The sequence below is a fragment of the Rhamphochromis longiceps genome, linkage group LG16 (assembly GCF_057381845.1).
Source record: "Rhamphochromis longiceps isolate RC_006_pf linkage group LG16, R_longiceps_female_GT1.1, whole genome shotgun sequence".
In the NCBI taxonomy this organism is placed as follows: domain Eukaryota; kingdom Metazoa; phylum Chordata; class Actinopteri; order Cichliformes; family Cichlidae; genus Rhamphochromis; species Rhamphochromis longiceps.
Genome location: NC_140572.1, coordinates 14,206,950 through 14,223,310, shown reverse-complemented (window position 1 = coordinate 14,223,310; position 16,361 = coordinate 14,206,950). Strand labels below are relative to the sequence as shown.

Sequence of the window (16,361 nt, the reverse complement as noted above, 5' to 3'; positions counted from 1 at the left end):
AGTTTACTATCAGCTATTCTTCACATATTTCATTCAACAACTGGTACATTCCTTTACTGTATTTCTTGATATAACTGCAGATTCATATGATCACAATAGTTGACCCTACCTTCTTGTGGGCGATGTTTTTTGTGCACACAAAGCCATTTACGACCATTGAGTCAAACTTCTTGCCTCCAGGAATCTGAACCACAAATAAAGATTCAGTTATAACTGTATGTAACTCAGCTACTCATAGAGCTGACTATACTGTTTATTTAGTTAATTAGACAAAATATGAATACAGTGGTTGCGGCTAAAGTTTGGCTTCAACCTTCTTGATGTGGACCAGCTGCCGGATGTCCATGTCGTCATCGCAGTTGCGAACGTCGGGCCGCACCGTCTGCACGACCTGCCGGACCACGGGTACGATGATATCCCGCCAGGACAGAGATAGCGACTCACTATAGAGCAGCTGCTGCAGCAGCGCCATCATGTGGCTGTGGTTGGCTGAACTAAACAGACAGGCAGGTGGTTAGAAACCTTCTACCATGTAGAAATGCCAGCAGCTTACCTTCTAAGTTACTGTCTTCTTCAAACCATTTTTTGGAGCTTTTTACCTTATTTTTACCGAATTCTTCTCTGGAATCCATCACCCACCTGAAAGTCTGACTTATTGCCGACTACTGTGATCCCCGAACAGTTGGAACACTTCCCCCTCCTTAAACATGGGAACCACCACCCCAGTCTCTGCCAATCCAGAGGTACCGCCCCTGATGTCCACACAACATTGTAGAGGCATATAAACCAAGACAGCCCTACTATATCCAGAGCCTTCAGGAACTCAGGGCGAACCTCATCCACGCCAGGGGCCCTGCCATAAAAGGAGTTGTTTAACTGCCTCAGTGACCTCGTCCCCAGAGATAGACGAGTTCTCCTCATTGTCCCCAGACTATGGAAGACGTGCCAGTGGAGGTCCTCGAAGCTTTCCTTCCACCGCCCAACAATGTTCTCAGTCTAAGTCAGCAGCAGTTCTCCTCGTGAGTCACCTAACGGTTTGCCAGAATCTCATCAAGGCAGTCCGAAAGTCTTTTTCCATGGCCTCCCCGAACTCCTCCCACGCCCGAGTTTTGGATTCAGTCACTGCCTGAGCTGCGTTCTGTTTGGCTGTCTACAGTCCCGCAGGCTAACTAAGCCCGATAGGACTCCTTCTTCAGCTTGGTGGCTCCCTTCACCTCTGGTGTCCACCATTTAGTTCGGGGAATACCACCACGACAGGCACCAACCACCTTACGACCCAAGCTCCGTGCAGGGGCTTCGACGATGGAGGTGCAGAACATGGCCTATTGGGGCTCAATGTCCCCAATCTCCCTCGGAAAGCTGTTGAAGCTCTGCCGAAAGTGCGTATCGAAGATCTCTCGGACCGGGGCCTCTGCCAGGCATTCCCAGCGCACTCTCACTATACGTTTAGCATCCACCTGATCCAACTCACCACCAGGTGGCGATCAGTTGACAGCTCAGCCCCTCTCTTTATCAGCACATATGGCCGCAGGTCTGGTCATCGACAAAATCGATCATCGACCTGCAGCCTAGGGTGTCCTGGTGCCATGTCCACTTATGGACACCCTTAGGTTCGAACATGGTGTCCTAAATTACATCTGATTTAATTTGATACACTTGTGTTTTTGTTTATATTTATTTATCTATTTGTACCTCTTCTTGTGAGTTAATGTTATATGTCTATATCTATTACATGCCAATATCAAATGACTATTCTATAGCAAGTAAATAGTGAATGCAAACTGGTAGTTTGTGGTTTGCAGCCCTAGTTTTGACACTATTGCTCTATAATCACAGTGGTGCCATATCCACTCACAGCAGCCTCTCCATGGCCTTCTTCTCCCCGTTTTCCTCTCTGAGCTGATCCAAAGAGCTGTGGTGCCAACCCAGTGGGGTGAACATCATCTCTTTAGCCTTTTCCTCCACACGACGGTTGAACAGAGACTCTGTGGCAAGAATAATAAGTTTGCCTAGTCAGATATGCCAGTGAGTTACTAATTAAATCAGTGAGGATCTGCAGAGTTCGTACCTTTGATGAATGCATCAGTTATGACAATGTTCTGCACTCCATCCTCGGACAAAAGAAATTCTGTTTAAAAAAACAAAAAGAAAGTGTTATTTTTAAACACTCCCAAACAACTATTAGATTTTCACTCAGGCATTTCCTTTTGTTAAAAAATCTAAAAAACAGGAAATGAAATCCATCAGCACAAAAAACTGAGACAGCACGTGGAATTACCTGCATGTTATCTGCACTTCTGTGGAAGAAAATAGGCCCTGCTTCTACCACAGACCCAGCATAAATGCTTCACAAAACAATTTCATTGCAGAGACTGTCGCAGGGCTAACACAAAGAGACAGACAACCATTCACACTCATATTCACACCTATGGCCAATTTACAAACTCCTAATGACAGACGATGTCACTGTGGCCAAGGATCCTCACGTACAGGTCATATCGCAGCAGGGAATATTTACCTTTCTGCTCAGTAGCAGGAGGCACGTGTGGATATTTGGACTGCTTCTTAACATGAAAGTTGACATTGTTTTGCTCCATGTTAAGGTTTATAGAGGCGGCGGAGTCACTATCCACCACAGAATGGGAACTGCTAACTGACGTCCTCTTGCTGGGGCTGGCAGAGTCTAGATGCATGCATACACACACACACACACAGATTGGAATGCAGAGAAACGATATGAAGGTAAATACGGTGTAAAATGTGAGAGCTTGTAGATGACATGTGTCAATTAAAAAATTAGTAGAAATACAAAAATCTCCCACAGTTTGCAACATATTTACATTCATTAAAACCAAACCCCATGCAAAGAGGCTTCAGTTGCAAAGATAAAACACTGAATAAAGTGTCACACAGATACGTACTGGGCATGGCGTACTCAGTCTCATCTGCAAGCTGCTCTGTGTCGCTGTCATCAAACTTGATGTCTTTAAACCAAGATGGCTCTGAATGTCCCTCCAGTGAGTTGACACTATCGCTGTCTGGAGATGGGGTTTCTGAGAACTCTGTGCTCTAAAGATCAAACAGCGTGACGTCAAAGTCTGCACATTAACCTTCACTGAAATAATCAGTGGTATGACCCCCTGGAGCAATCAAGCCCACCCCATTGAATCAATATCACTGCTGCAATGAGTCAATGCGGATTACAGCAAATGTAAAACAACTTAGACGGTATCCTAAAATATTTCTGTAATTCGGCTTTCCCTCACTATCTGCAGGCTTTGCGTATCAGCAGGAAGCAGCTCTCACCTGAAGAGGTCGGTAGAGTGCATACTCGTCCCTGAACAGCTGGTCGTGGTGTGTGACGCAGTCGATCCAGCGACCGTCTACTAATGCCTGGCCTATTGCAATAGCCTGTGCCCTGCAACATGGAAAAACCGGAGTAAAACATGAGAGAGAGCAGCTTTTAACATGTTAATATATTTTTATCAAAATGAGCAGTGGAAGTCAGTCAACCGTTCATGCATGTACACATAAAAAGTAATTTACCAAACTATTAGAAACTTTTAGAAGAATTCCTAATCATGTGCATGCAGATGCAGATGCCAAAGACCTGTCCAACGATGTTTATGAAACACACACCTTTAACGCACTAGAAGAAAATAAGCATTGTTGTTTCTCCAGGGCAGGGGTGTCCAACTCCAGGCCTCGAGGGCCGGTGTCCTGCAGGTTTTAGATGTGTCCTTGATCCAACACAGCTGATTTAGATGGCTAAATGACCTCCTCAACATGTCTTGAAGTTCTCCAGAGGCCTGGTAATGAACTAATCATTTGATTAAGGTGTGTCTACCCAGGGTGAGATCTAAAACCTGCAGGACACTGGCCCTCGAGGCCTGGAGTTCCTCAGCCCTGCTCCAATGCAATCGTACCTGGTGGAGATGGTTCCATTTCTCAGCAGCCAGTTGACAAGCTCCTTTCCCACAATGCAGTTTGGGTAAGTCCTGAGCCAGTATCTGTGGTCCTGAAACTCCATTCCTGTGCTATTGTGGCAGATTTTCTTCCACAGATCCTTCAGCTGAGAGGAATCCTACAAGACATGTTGTACTGGTTGGCATCACTCAGATGGTGTTACAACAACGAGGAACCGTGAACCATGAAATCAGAAGAAGAGAAAGGAAAAATCAGCTACCAGCAGGATCTTTCGCTCCTCCTCACTGTGGTCCAGCTTGGTGCCGCTCTTGGTCCCCGACATGGATCGACTGGTTGGCGGGCTGACTGAGCTGTCGTAGGAAGGCACCATAGAGGATACAGAGCGATCCAGCGTCATGGTGGTCACACTGGCAGATCTGAGAGAAACGGGAACCACTCACATTCATGGCTTCTAGCTATTTAAACTGTACAGATGTTTTTACCCAAGGTTGTTCTGGACTGAGACACAAATAAGCTGAAAAACTGAGCTCAATAATCTTTTTTTATAAACTTCTACTGCTAAGAACAGAAGATACAATTAACTGTGTTGCCTCTGGAAAATTACTTCTCTGGTCATGATCTCAATATTTCATGTTGCAGTGAGTGGAAACACTCTCAGACAAACTGGTGACAGTTATCAAAAATAATTCCTGTCTTATTTAGAAACACTGACTCCCTGAAATCACTCTAAGTCAGTCTGCACCGACGAGCCCAACTTCAGTCGCAACAAACGACTCAGTTCAACTGCTTGCATTCTAGTAATACTCGTATAGGTTGCTGAGCATGTGTGTGTTTTTGCAGTTCAGCTGCTGTCCTGCAGCAACGTCACTATTGGTGGAGAAAATTTGATTTCAAATCTCGGAGGTTCTGGCAGGACTCATGTGAATTTATGTGCATGTACGTGGCAAGAGATTTGCAATAGACAGAAATACTACTATGCTTTTCACCAGTGTATTACAATTGTTACCACAAACAGATGCGTGGAATTACCAAATTAACTCAATTCAATCTCAAACTGACAGCAGTCTGACTCAGACTTATTGATATTTTATTGTCCTCTTGATGCACCAAAGTTTCTTTGAAGACAGCAACTGTCTCAGAGTGGTCGCAGCCCTGATCCTTGGCTTCAAAGCAACCATTTAAAATGCAACAAGATCACAAGCTCTTCGCACTCAGTCACAGCAATTCTGTTTGTGCCACAGTCTACAATAACCGTTTCCCCCAGTGTGACTGCAGCTTTGGAAAATCCAGTCCTAGAACTCAATTTCCATTAGATGACCTTACTAAATGAAGACTGAACGATAATAACAAAAATAACAGTAACAAATGGAGACAGAGAAATGTAGGAATGAAGTAGGAAACAGAATTATTCGATGTGGCAATGATCTGGATAGCTTGTTGTTTTTGGATAAAGATTGAGGTGATCTAAAAAAAAACAAACAAAAAACTTCAGACCCTGCTGGCATGAAGAAAACATGGAGAAAACCAAAATTCTTCTTTACCTGTGCGGAACGAGGCTGGAACACACTGTGCATAATGTAATTTGTACAAGCAAACAAAAAGCAGCGACTGACCTCTTCCTCACAGGTGATTTTCCTACGTCTTCCTGCAGTGTGGTCAGCCTTGAAGTGAGGCCGCTGTTCTGAGGCTCCTGGTGAATCATACTAAAAACACACAAACTTGGATTTAGACTCTTCCTGCAGTCCTTGCATTTCCTTTCTGTTCTCCGCCCACATTTATGATCAGTAGATTTCAGAATGCAGAAGACTATTTTCTTTACAGAGCTAGAAAGCATTAGCCTCTGCTAACTGACCGCTAAAGCTGAGACACATGTGGAAAAAAAGAAGAAACGAAAAGAAAAAGAATGAAACAAACAGCAAGACTCACGTCTTTCTCATCCCAATAGGAGTTTTTCTATGCCAGAAGAGAGAGAGAGAGGAAACAGATTTTCTTTGAAGGAAGTTGACAGAGAAAAAGCAGGGGAGCACACAGGCTTAAAACTGCAACCAAACAAGCACAAGTTGTAAAATGCACATATGCTTGGAGAAAGTTTGAAACAGATAAGTCTTTGAAGACTCATTTAACAATTTGTCTGGTCTGTTCTGTGCACGCTAAAGATATCTTTTTTAAAAAAAAAAAAAGATCGTCAACCATTTTTCAAAAGGAAAGTTGAGATTAGTTATGCTTTAAGCAGATTCTTAAATAATTAGAATCACATGTTAAAGGCATGTGCAATATGATTCAGCTTGATGGGTCTTAACCAAGCACATAGTACAGAATCTACAAACTTCACATTGAAGCAGAAAATCCAGCAAGGAAAAGATGAGCAGACATCAAACAGCATGATTCCACTAAGAGACGGACCCTTCATGACAGACTTTAGTGAACAGGAAGAAGTATGACGGCTGGAGGTGCAGCGTGGAGGCAGGAGGAACTGGGCTACAGTCAAACAGTGTCCGATTGCCATTGTAGGGTCTTTACTTGACAATATAAAGTGTCTTGAGGCGACTGTTGTTGTGATTTGGTGCTATATAAATAAAACTGAATTGGATTGAAGCATCTCCTCTGACAGGGCCTTGTCGGTGAGCTGGGGGAGCTGCGCCCTCAATAGATACATCTGTTGCTGCAGGTGGTTAAGCATCATCTCTCTCAGCCACACTGCTCTCTTCTAACCAGGGTTGGGTCATTATGTCCATACTGACCACTATTATTCCCCTGAATCTCCTGCTTTGACAGCAGGTTTCTTCTAATGAGCTACCAGGTACTTCATAGTCATTACAGACTTGTTCTCATTCATAGTTACTACATGTGCCAGCCAAGTCTCTGAGTTGTCTGGCATAGTAGCATTCCAACACTTCCATGTTCCCATGTCTATGTAAAGCCTTGTTCCAGTAGCCCTCATCAGAGCAGCATTAAAAACAGGTGTCACATGACTGCCCAGTCTGATTCTCTGAGCAGTGCGTGTCTCTTCTTTTATGTCCCTGTGAGTACTCAAACTTTACAACATGAAGTATTTTTATAAGAGTGGTCAGGAAAAGACAGGAGGACACTTTTTTGACTCTTTGACTGTAACCATCAGTTCAGAGCTGATAGTGAAGGAATCATGCAGAAAGCCTGTATTCTACCTGCGTTTGTTCAAACTCAACTGGAAATCATTCAAACATAAGTGCCAGAAATCAGGTTTTACATACAGTATACTACAAGCTCAATTCCATCTGGGTATGTAAATTAAAATTTCTCAGATATAACTTGCCACCAAGTGTGCATTTGTGTCACCTCTGCCAGGTCAGGTCCTCCTCAAGGAAGATGTTCCTGCTGGACTTGCGCCCACCCAATGGCGTCCGTGGTTCACTGGGCTCCAGCACACACACAGAGGAGGGAGAGTCAGACAAGGCGCTCAGATCCTCGCCGATGGAGCCCGAGTCAGCTGAGTGAGCGTAGTTTAATGCTAATTTACGGCAGTATGTACACGCCCGCAGGTCTCCTGGCAACACAGAGAGGCCGACCAAGACAGGAAGAGGCGTAAAGAAGGAAAGAGTGACAGATAATAGAAATGGGAGGAATTATTCTCACAAAAGTGTCACGAGTGCTTAGATAGAGGAACGTTTCCACCAAGGTTAACATTAATGTAGGATGATGTAAAATGACAATGCAAGATATTCTGGTGGATTACAAACAGTTTTCTGATACATTCGTAACCAAGTAATATCTGGACCCTACCTGTGTAGCCCATGAACTTTCCGGGAATTTCCTGGTTGCAGCAGCGGCTGCAGAAGATCTGCCCACACAGCCTGCAGTGATGTCTGCGGCGAAAGGTGGTAAACTTCTCGTTGCAGTCATAGCACTCCTTACACTGGCTATCTGGCATCCAGTACTGCTTCAGATCGCTGTCCTGAAGGGGGACAACATCACAGCATGCTGCTTTCATCCACAGAGACGTATGGGTGATATGACCTTAAGATGACATCACGATAGTCCAAGGAAATTTGCAAGAACCACATTTTTGATAATATAGGGAAAAATTGAGTTCCTAATTCACTTCCTAATTCTCTTAAAAAAAAAAAAAAAAAAAAAAAAAGGTCCCAGCAGCATTCTCATTCAATAAAAGAACTAGATGTTACAATCCCAGATAGTACATTGCTTCAAAGGAGAAAGTCTTGAGGGATAGCAGCCCAGAAGCTTTACCACCTTTGTATTTAAGTAAAAATGCAGCAGCATTATGCAGCAGTAAAAGTACAAAATTACTACTGAACACTGTAGTTCAATAATAACTAAAATAAGCTAACCCTGTCTTCAGGAGTTGTGCAAGATTATGACATTATGTCATATCTTGGGCCCTGCTTTCCCACCATGTAACTGCAGTCATTTCCATCCAGTGTTTGGTCATACTACCAAGTGCTTCAGTGACATCATTTGTAGTAGTGTGCTCTGTTTTATGTACACCAGGGTTATCTTATTGTTGTGCACAATGGGGAAGATAAATGCATGGCATCGCTACAACAAAAACTTTGCAATATGCTGTTTTTGCATCGGGTAAAGATGCTTACTGTATTATCGAGGATGATATGGCACAGCCCTAGAGAGGTATTGCATGGCTTGGGCCATATTTATGACATTGTTGATTAAAAACAGACAAACTCAGTTCACTTTTAGCGCTCAAAACCTTTGAACTGGACTGAACATTCACACTTTTCCTAGAAAAGGCATATTATAATGAAATACCAAAGGTAAACAAATGTTTCCAAATATAGAGGAGTTTGTTTTACCTGGCTCTTTCCCTCCATGATCTCCTTCAGCCGCTTCAGTGCAGTGCGAAGTTGCACAGCAGTACGAGGGTCATGATTACTTAGAGATGCAACAGATTTCCCGCTTCCCTCTAAAAATCATCCATGCAAACAAATGAACAAACAGAACAAGTGAGCACAATAAATAAGTCTATAAATAAGTCCTGCCGCATTGTCAAATATTCCTCTTTTAAAAAAGAAAATACATATATATATATTTAATCTGAATAAATGCTACATTGGCTTCTCTTAGGTAATGTAATTACACAGCTAAATGAGAAACATTTGACAATGAACAACTACCTTTAAAGTTGCAAATGTGACATGACACAATCCAAGTTAATAAAAAAATAAAAAAACAAAAAATAAATAACTTGGCAAAAAAGCATGATGACTAGAAATGTTAGCTTAAAAATCAATCATAACAAATTACATTCCAATTATTAGTACCTGAGAGGCAAACCAAACACTAAAAGGAAGCGCTTTGTTTTAAAAGGCAAATCTCACACACACACACACACACACACACACACACACACACACACACACACACACACACACACACACACACACACACAGGCTATTTTTTCAGACTGAGCAGCTACAGTCCAGACAAAATAGCTTTAGTAAAACCACACAGTGCAGAAGAGCCCTCACCTGGCCAATCCACTGCAATCAGAAAAGACACGAGAATGGATGTTACAGCGCTCATGTGCATCATTTTTTTGTTTTCTCTTTCCAACATAACAATGGCTGTGTCCCAAATCACTCACTTCCATTAGATATTTTGTATTGCCGTCTGATCGTACAGTAAGTGTAAATACGGTGCTCTGAAAGCTCTTCTGAGCAGGTCACTATCCAGGGATTGTATACCATCACGCACTGTGAGGAAGAAGGAACTTGTTGATGCTGATTTGTCACAACTTCACTGCATGACAGTGACATGATTCAAAGTGACTCGACAAGTTTCCAAAAGTGTTTGTGTCATTTTGCCAATGAGTTCATATCTCGTCTGCTACACAGAACCCCTGACACAAGCAGCAGGGAATGATTTCAAACACAACCAGTTACACAAACACCAAAAAGTTGATTCTGTTCTTCTGGATGTAACGTTTTCAGTGGGAGAAACGTTTGGTCACTCATCCAAGTGACTTCTTCAGTCCTTGGATGAAGAAGTCACTTCGTCTGAAAACACTACGTCCAGATGAACAGAATCAACTTTTTGGCACTTACTTACCTGGATGATTGAGGATGCATCAAGACAGTTACACAAACGCTCACAGAATTGTTTCTGTGATCAACTCACATTCAAATCTGCAGGTTTTCGTTCAAAAAAAGAAACACAGAAGCTGGTGCTTCATTAACAAAGACATTTCTAGTCAGACACCTGTTTCTCTACTGAGTTAACACTAATAAAGGTTTACACAGAACATGTTTTTTGCCTCTGAAACTGTAATTAGGGGAGTTTGGTGGTGTCGTCAGGCAGAAGACATTTTAACTTAATCACAAAAAACAACAAGACAGACACTTTTTTCCTGCCATGAGCTTTATTTTTGCTCCACTTTCCTGACCACTTCTATGAATTCTTTATAAATTTCCTTTGTTTGAATCAGTGTTTTGTTGTCATTTAAGTGTTATTGTTGGCATGTACAAAACTAACAGTGTTTAAGGAGTGTGCAGTGTTTCTTCACAGATGACAGCCAAGCAGTCTTACCAGAACAGACCACACAATAATATTTACTCAGCATTTTAGTTGAGAAGACAAAAACCTTATCAGTTGTACTGATCATCACAACCACAACACGTGCAGACACTATAGCCCGTGACAGGCAAATGACTTGTTTGTATTCTTATGTTATAATATGCAATATGGTTGTTGCTTCTGTTGCTTTATTGGATGAGACGACTCTTATTATTCTTCCCCATCAAAAACTGGAACCAAATGCAGGATGCAGTTCAATTCAATATTGTGAAATGCATTTTATGATCTTGTGACAATAAAACATGTTTTATTGGTTTTGCACAAGATCAAAATGTTTAAGAGGTTTGCAGCACTGGAAATGATCCTGTTCTTCTCGTCTCACAGCTATCTGTTCATTTTCAACAGAGTGTGGAGCTGAATTTGAAAGCTTTCAAAGAGTTTGACTAATTTGTAAGCATAAAAAAACCAAACCTGTCTCGAATATCAGGAAGTGTCCAGTGTGTGACTTTTACCTGAGGCTGTTGAGGTGCGTCTGTAGTGGTCGGGATGTTGCTTTCGATGCGTCCTCGAGTGAGAGGGACTGGTGGACCAGCTTCTCCTCTCTGATTGAGGAGAAGGGGCTGGAATGTCTGGCTTCTCTGAGGCTGTTGAAGGAGGGCGTCCCTCATCTGAACACACAGAGAATGTGCTGAATAATTAAGTCCAGTAGTTTGCAGTTAAATCAAAGCCAATTGTAAAAAGTCATCAATTTCAAGATAAGAAATCTGACAGTAAAGGACTGTTGTTCAGTCTAAAGATCAGGATATTAGAAAATTAAATGCATTAAATGCAACCACAAAAAGGTTTCTCTCTAATGTGAGTGAATCCAACCTCTTTTACTACAGACTCATGTGACTCCAAAATCTGCATATTTTGTTGAGCAATAGAGCCGCCTTCACAGATGGGCCGGGTGCAATAAGGCACTCTATCGGATTCACTCTTTAACTGTGTGCTGATAACAAACAGAATGATGCAAAAAAACAACAACAACAACAACAACAACAAAAAACGGATTTCAACTGGTCAGATGACAGGGTAGTTTAATAGCTCCATTTTAACTAAACCATGCAAAAAGTTTTTAACTAAACTCTTTGCATGGTAAAATCTTAACATGAGACATTTGCATATGCAGTGCTGAAGTTCTTTTACTGACAGCGGTTTAGAGGAGTACCCCTGAGTCTGTGCTGTGATTTCTACAACAGTCACACAGATCACAGCCGTCACGGGACTTTCACTGTCCCTTATGTATAAAAACTCTTCTTTGTGTGGAAATTTCTGAATCTGTAATCAAATTATGTACCGGTTAACAAGAGTAGTGAACGCATCAGCTTTTCTGAAATGCAATATTACTGATGTGTTCAATATTACACAACTTCTCCAGTTTGTTGCCCCTTGTTTTGTTATATATGTTGCTGGCAGCCAATTCAAAATGATCAAATATACGTTTGAAAACAGCGTTTTCATCTGAAAACGCTCCACGTCCACACTATCGTTTTCAGTTGTTTTCACAGAGTTGCGCGTCCACATTGAAACAGCCGAAAACGCTTACGTTCCAGTACTGCGCATGCGTGAGACGCAAGACGATTCGACTGCCGTTTGTTTACTTTCCGGCTCTTTGAAACGTCGCGGCAAAATGTCGAGGAAAAGCACCGAGTTTTTTAAATGGACTACCGTAACAATGAGGTGGAGTTGTTGCTGTGAGTAACAAAAAAAAAAAAAAGTACAAAGTTGCAAAAGTGAGTGAGAATTAAAGAATTTGAAGAAAAGCTATCTGGAGCATGTACACACTCATATTGATCTTTAATAGGGCTGTCAAAACTCAGAGCAAACAAAACAACTGGTCACATGACTGCATCACATGACTAAAATTAGGGGACCAGACTTATTGGAGAATTTTAATTCATGACTTGTGCAGCTAACTGGGTCCTGGCTCCGGTTCAGATAAACATCTTCTATAAAATATTGTGTCGAGTCAAAAATACTGTAAGATGTAATTTCCACTACAGATTTATCACACTGTGTTTACAGTGGTAGGCAAAATATCTATATGTAATCTCTGTTAATCAGTGAGCGGTCTCACTTTTCTCTAACTTTCAAACATTAAAGAAATAAAAATCAATACAGAGTGTAGCTTTTGGACTAACTCAAGTGAAATTCTTGGGCTTCTATTTGATTATATTGTGCATTTCCTCACCTTTGTTGTTAAACCGAAACAGGTTGACAAAGGAGCTGTATGCAGAGCGGAGGGGAGGTTCATCCTGCTCTGGAGTCAGTGGCTTGAAGTGAGTCAGGTGGGAGGGGCTGGTGGGTGAGATGCCAGCTGGCTCCACGCTCCAGTCCGTTGAGGATGAGGACGAGGACTTGTCATCTGTAGCCATGTCACTGTTCCTCCTGCCATAGAGGGAAAAAGGTATGCACTGAAGAATGCACATGTAAGCAAGAACACATTTAGCTTATTCAGTCTTTAGTCAGTTCCTAGAAACTTACCTGCAAAAATATCAGTAACTGCTGACTATTTTAATTCCAAGATTCTTGCACCTACCCTGCCTAAAAACAATCAAATTGCACGCTCTGTCATCTAATACACATTACACATTTCAAGGACTACACTGTTTTTCTACGAGAGCAGTTTTGCATGATTCAAAGTTCAAAATAATCCTTATATATCTTACAGTTTGTCCACTTTCTGAAACAAGCTGTTTAAGCTCCTCTCAGTTTACAATTAACATCTTCGGACTGGTTGAAAGGGTCTAACTGTCCGAGGGCTTCTGACAGTTTAAACTTAGACACAGCTGGGTGTTCCAACAGGAAAATGATCCAAAACATACATCAAAGCTGATTTTACCATGGACAAAGGAGGTTAATATTGAGCTGCTGGAATTGCCTTCTCAAAGTCCTATACTTAAAACTATGCTTAAAAGCCAGTTCTGTGGCAGGAAGCCAACAAATTTAAATGAATTCTGTCAAGAAGAGTGGTTAAATATTCAGCCAGAATTATACCAGAAGCTTGCTGATGGCTATCAAAAGTTAAAACTTGGTATGAGATATTTAACCACATATTAGTGGATGCTAACAGGGATAAGCTACCCAGGAAAAAGGAAAAAATGATGACCATGGTAATAAAAGTATTTTAGCCATTTGTTTTTGCTTTTCATTTCCTCAAGCATAACATATATGTTTATTTATTGAATGACCAGAAATAGCAGGAATATGCCAAGTGGCAAACTCCAGGCTGAAAATGAAGCCAAGACAGACCTGCCAGAATGGTAGTTCCTCACGTAGCTACTCACCATAAGCAAGTCAAATCCAAAGACTCCAATGTCAAAATGCCCAACTTTAGGGCATTAAAAACTACAATTACAGCCTGACATTGAAAACAAGATGAAAACTGTTGAGCTTTATGCTTTTGTGTCTCCTTCTATTCATTTTCTGACTTTTCCATCCTTAGTGGTGACTTTAAATCCTTGTGTTATTGTGCAACCAAAGTCTTTGCTTAGGGAGGGTATGTGCAGTGTATACAATTTGCATGACCTGGTAGCTGAGTCTGTACTGAGTCTGTGTTATAGGATAATCTGTCCATGCTGGGTCCCCTCAGATTGTACCCAGTAAACCTGTTGAAATAGGCTCAGCGTGACCAACAATTTTAATAGTGGTGACAGGAAGTCTGTATGCCCAACACCATCACCACCAATGTTGAAACTGATGACACACAACCTTGTGACTGCAAACTTCAAAACAAGAGCTCAAATCCTCACTCTGTGGTGTAACCACTCAACTCCAGCAACCATTTCAATGTATACCACAGTGAACAAGGAAGTCCACATTTTAGGGCAACCTGTTTAATTTCTTTCAAATAGTATATTTGGAAAAAGAGTCTGCTAATAAAGAAGAAATTATCAGGTTTTTTACTTTGATTTTTTTTTTCCATCAACGGGAACAACATCTTTGTATCTCCTTTCACACACTGCTGTTGCAACCTAAAGCTGACATATCTAACATTTGATCGCTGACGGTCCCACACATGAACTCGACCTCGTGACAAGAAAGACTCTCGGCTGGTCCGCATCCGCTTCTTAAAATTCTCCGTGATCAAAGCTTAAAAGCCGATACCAATCTCTTTTTTACTTACCTACTCAAGAAGGCCACGGACTTTGAGTTTGCAATACAAGCCATTTTAGATACTAGTAGTGAAAGCAGAAGTAGCAGAGGCACCACATCCACCACCTTATCATGTGATCAAAATAGGCCGAAGCGTCACTACAGTGTCCTGACACGACCAAGCCCTCAGCCCCATCAAAGAGCTAAAGATTGCTGTCGTTTGGATACGCTCATAGACTGCACAGATATCCATCACCATTTTCCACATTTTTTTTCACTAGTCGTCAAAGTTAGCCACTAGCTCGCTATTAACTACCTAAACTAATACCTTTTACGTATCTTATATCACCAGATTTTAATTGTAGCATATTGACTTTATAATTACAAGTATCTTGAAATGTCTTTTAACGAATTAGTTGTTTTTTGTAGGCGGAAACTATGACTCAACTCAAGCCGTGCTGATCAACTAGCTTGACGAACAGTACAGAAGCAGCTACAACTGTTTTTAGCCAAGCTAGTTAGTACTAGCTTCGTATGCTAACTAGCCGGTAGGCTCTACTGGTCGTAAAATCTGGGTAACTGCCGTGACAGCAAAAACTATGAATTACCCGTTCACTATAGGAGACTGACATCACTGTATGGAGCACCTCCGCTTTCAAGGCAGCTGTAAAACACCTGGAGGAAACCCCGACTCCTTTGAAACACCAGACAGACCTATCCAATCGACTCCCACCACTGGTTGTGACCAGCCAGGCGCAAAAGCCGAACATAGAGACGGCGATGGAGGCGTTCATTAGAGGATGGCAGCCAGGCGGCAGTCTCCTACTTTAGCGGTGACTAAAAGCAATGTTGTTTGAACAGGGATGTCTCAAGTGCAGCTAAACACATTCAGCCATTACCTTACTTCTATTACATTTTTATGGCTATTTGATTCTCCATACAAATAAACAGTAACAGATACACAGGGTAGCAGACTGAGTCACATAGCTATATGAAAGACAGTAAGCAAAATAAGCAAATTACAAAATAATTACAATTAAGAGATGTATATAAACACACATACAAATAGGGGAAAGAAAAAAAAGTCTACAACAGTCTAAACCACAACAGCAGTCAAGCTGATAAGGTAAAACGCTTCTCGCTAAAGTCAGTACAACCAAATAAGAGGTTTTTGTAGAAAACTACAAAGTCTGACCAACTTTTACTAAAAATGTTGTGGTATTTATGTTGTTAAAAAATGCCGCTGTACTTATTCTTATTGTTCTTCATGTAATTTCTTCTTTTGTTTTTCCTTTTGTAAATGGATAACTCATACAATGTAAAATTGCATTTTTTGAGTGAAAAGGGGAACATTTTGTGGATTATTTCTATTTTTATTTATTTAATGTCACAAAAGTGTCTCTTCTGTGAGCTAAAACTTTCAATTTTATCATTTTTGTCTTTTCCTACATTCAGCTTTGTCAGACAAACTTTGTGTAGCCAAACTGTTCGAAGACTAAACCTCTGAATTTAGTCTTTTATATGAAATAATTTGTTATCGGTTTATTTTTAATATTAGTTCACTCTTAACCAGTGGCGGAGCGGGGGGGGGGGGGTGGCTTGCTGGGCTTAAGCCCGGGTTGTTTTTTCAGAAGCCCGGGGTCTTTTGGAGTGTAATTTTTTCATAGTTAGATGCCTGGCTGACAACTGTATAAAACAAAAAACTACACACAATATTCGAAGCACATAGTGCACACTGTGGGAATTTAGGACTGTGTGTAAATCCCCCCTAA

The 16,361-nt window shown here is 41.4% G+C and overlaps 1 protein-coding gene across 9 annotated transcripts in view; it reads right to left on the bottom strand.

The window, feature by feature from the left end:
- pikfyve (phosphoinositide kinase, FYVE finger containing) overlaps positions 1-15,337 on the bottom strand; it is a 33,949-nt gene extending 18,612 nt beyond the window's left edge. For 2 of the 9 annotated variants that reach the window (XM_085385020.1, XM_085385021.1), the window contains exons 1-16: positions 15,220-15,316; positions 12,686-12,882; positions 10,965-11,120; positions 8,733-8,842; positions 7,687-7,858; positions 7,243-7,450; positions 5,541-5,630; positions 4,187-4,343; positions 3,927-4,084; positions 3,307-3,418; positions 2,922-3,069; positions 2,519-2,683; positions 2,069-2,128; positions 1,856-1,985; positions 314-494; positions 110-184 (exon numbers count right to left, since the gene is read on the bottom strand). In XM_085385020.1, the coding sequence (XP_085241146.1) occupies positions 110-184; positions 314-494; positions 1,856-1,985; positions 2,069-2,128; positions 2,519-2,683; positions 2,922-3,069; positions 3,307-3,418; positions 3,927-4,084; positions 4,187-4,343; positions 5,541-5,630; positions 7,243-7,450; positions 7,687-7,858; positions 8,733-8,842; positions 10,965-11,120; positions 12,686-12,882; positions 15,220-15,221 (2,121 nt within the window). In that variant the 5' untranslated portion in view covers positions 15,222-15,316. Of the gene's footprint in view, positions 1-109; positions 185-313; positions 495-1,855; positions 1,986-2,068; positions 2,129-2,518; positions 2,684-2,921; positions 3,070-3,306; positions 3,419-3,926; positions 4,085-4,186; positions 4,344-5,540; positions 5,631-5,853; positions 5,881-7,242; positions 7,451-7,686; positions 7,859-8,732; positions 8,843-10,964; positions 11,121-12,685; positions 12,883-12,978; positions 14,594-14,620; positions 15,160-15,197 lie in introns of those variants that run through there. The other 7 variants (XM_085385024.1, XM_085385018.1, XM_085385019.1 and 4 more) reach the window with 7 other exon arrangements.
- Between the last annotated feature and the right edge of the window lie 1,024 nt (positions 15,338-16,361).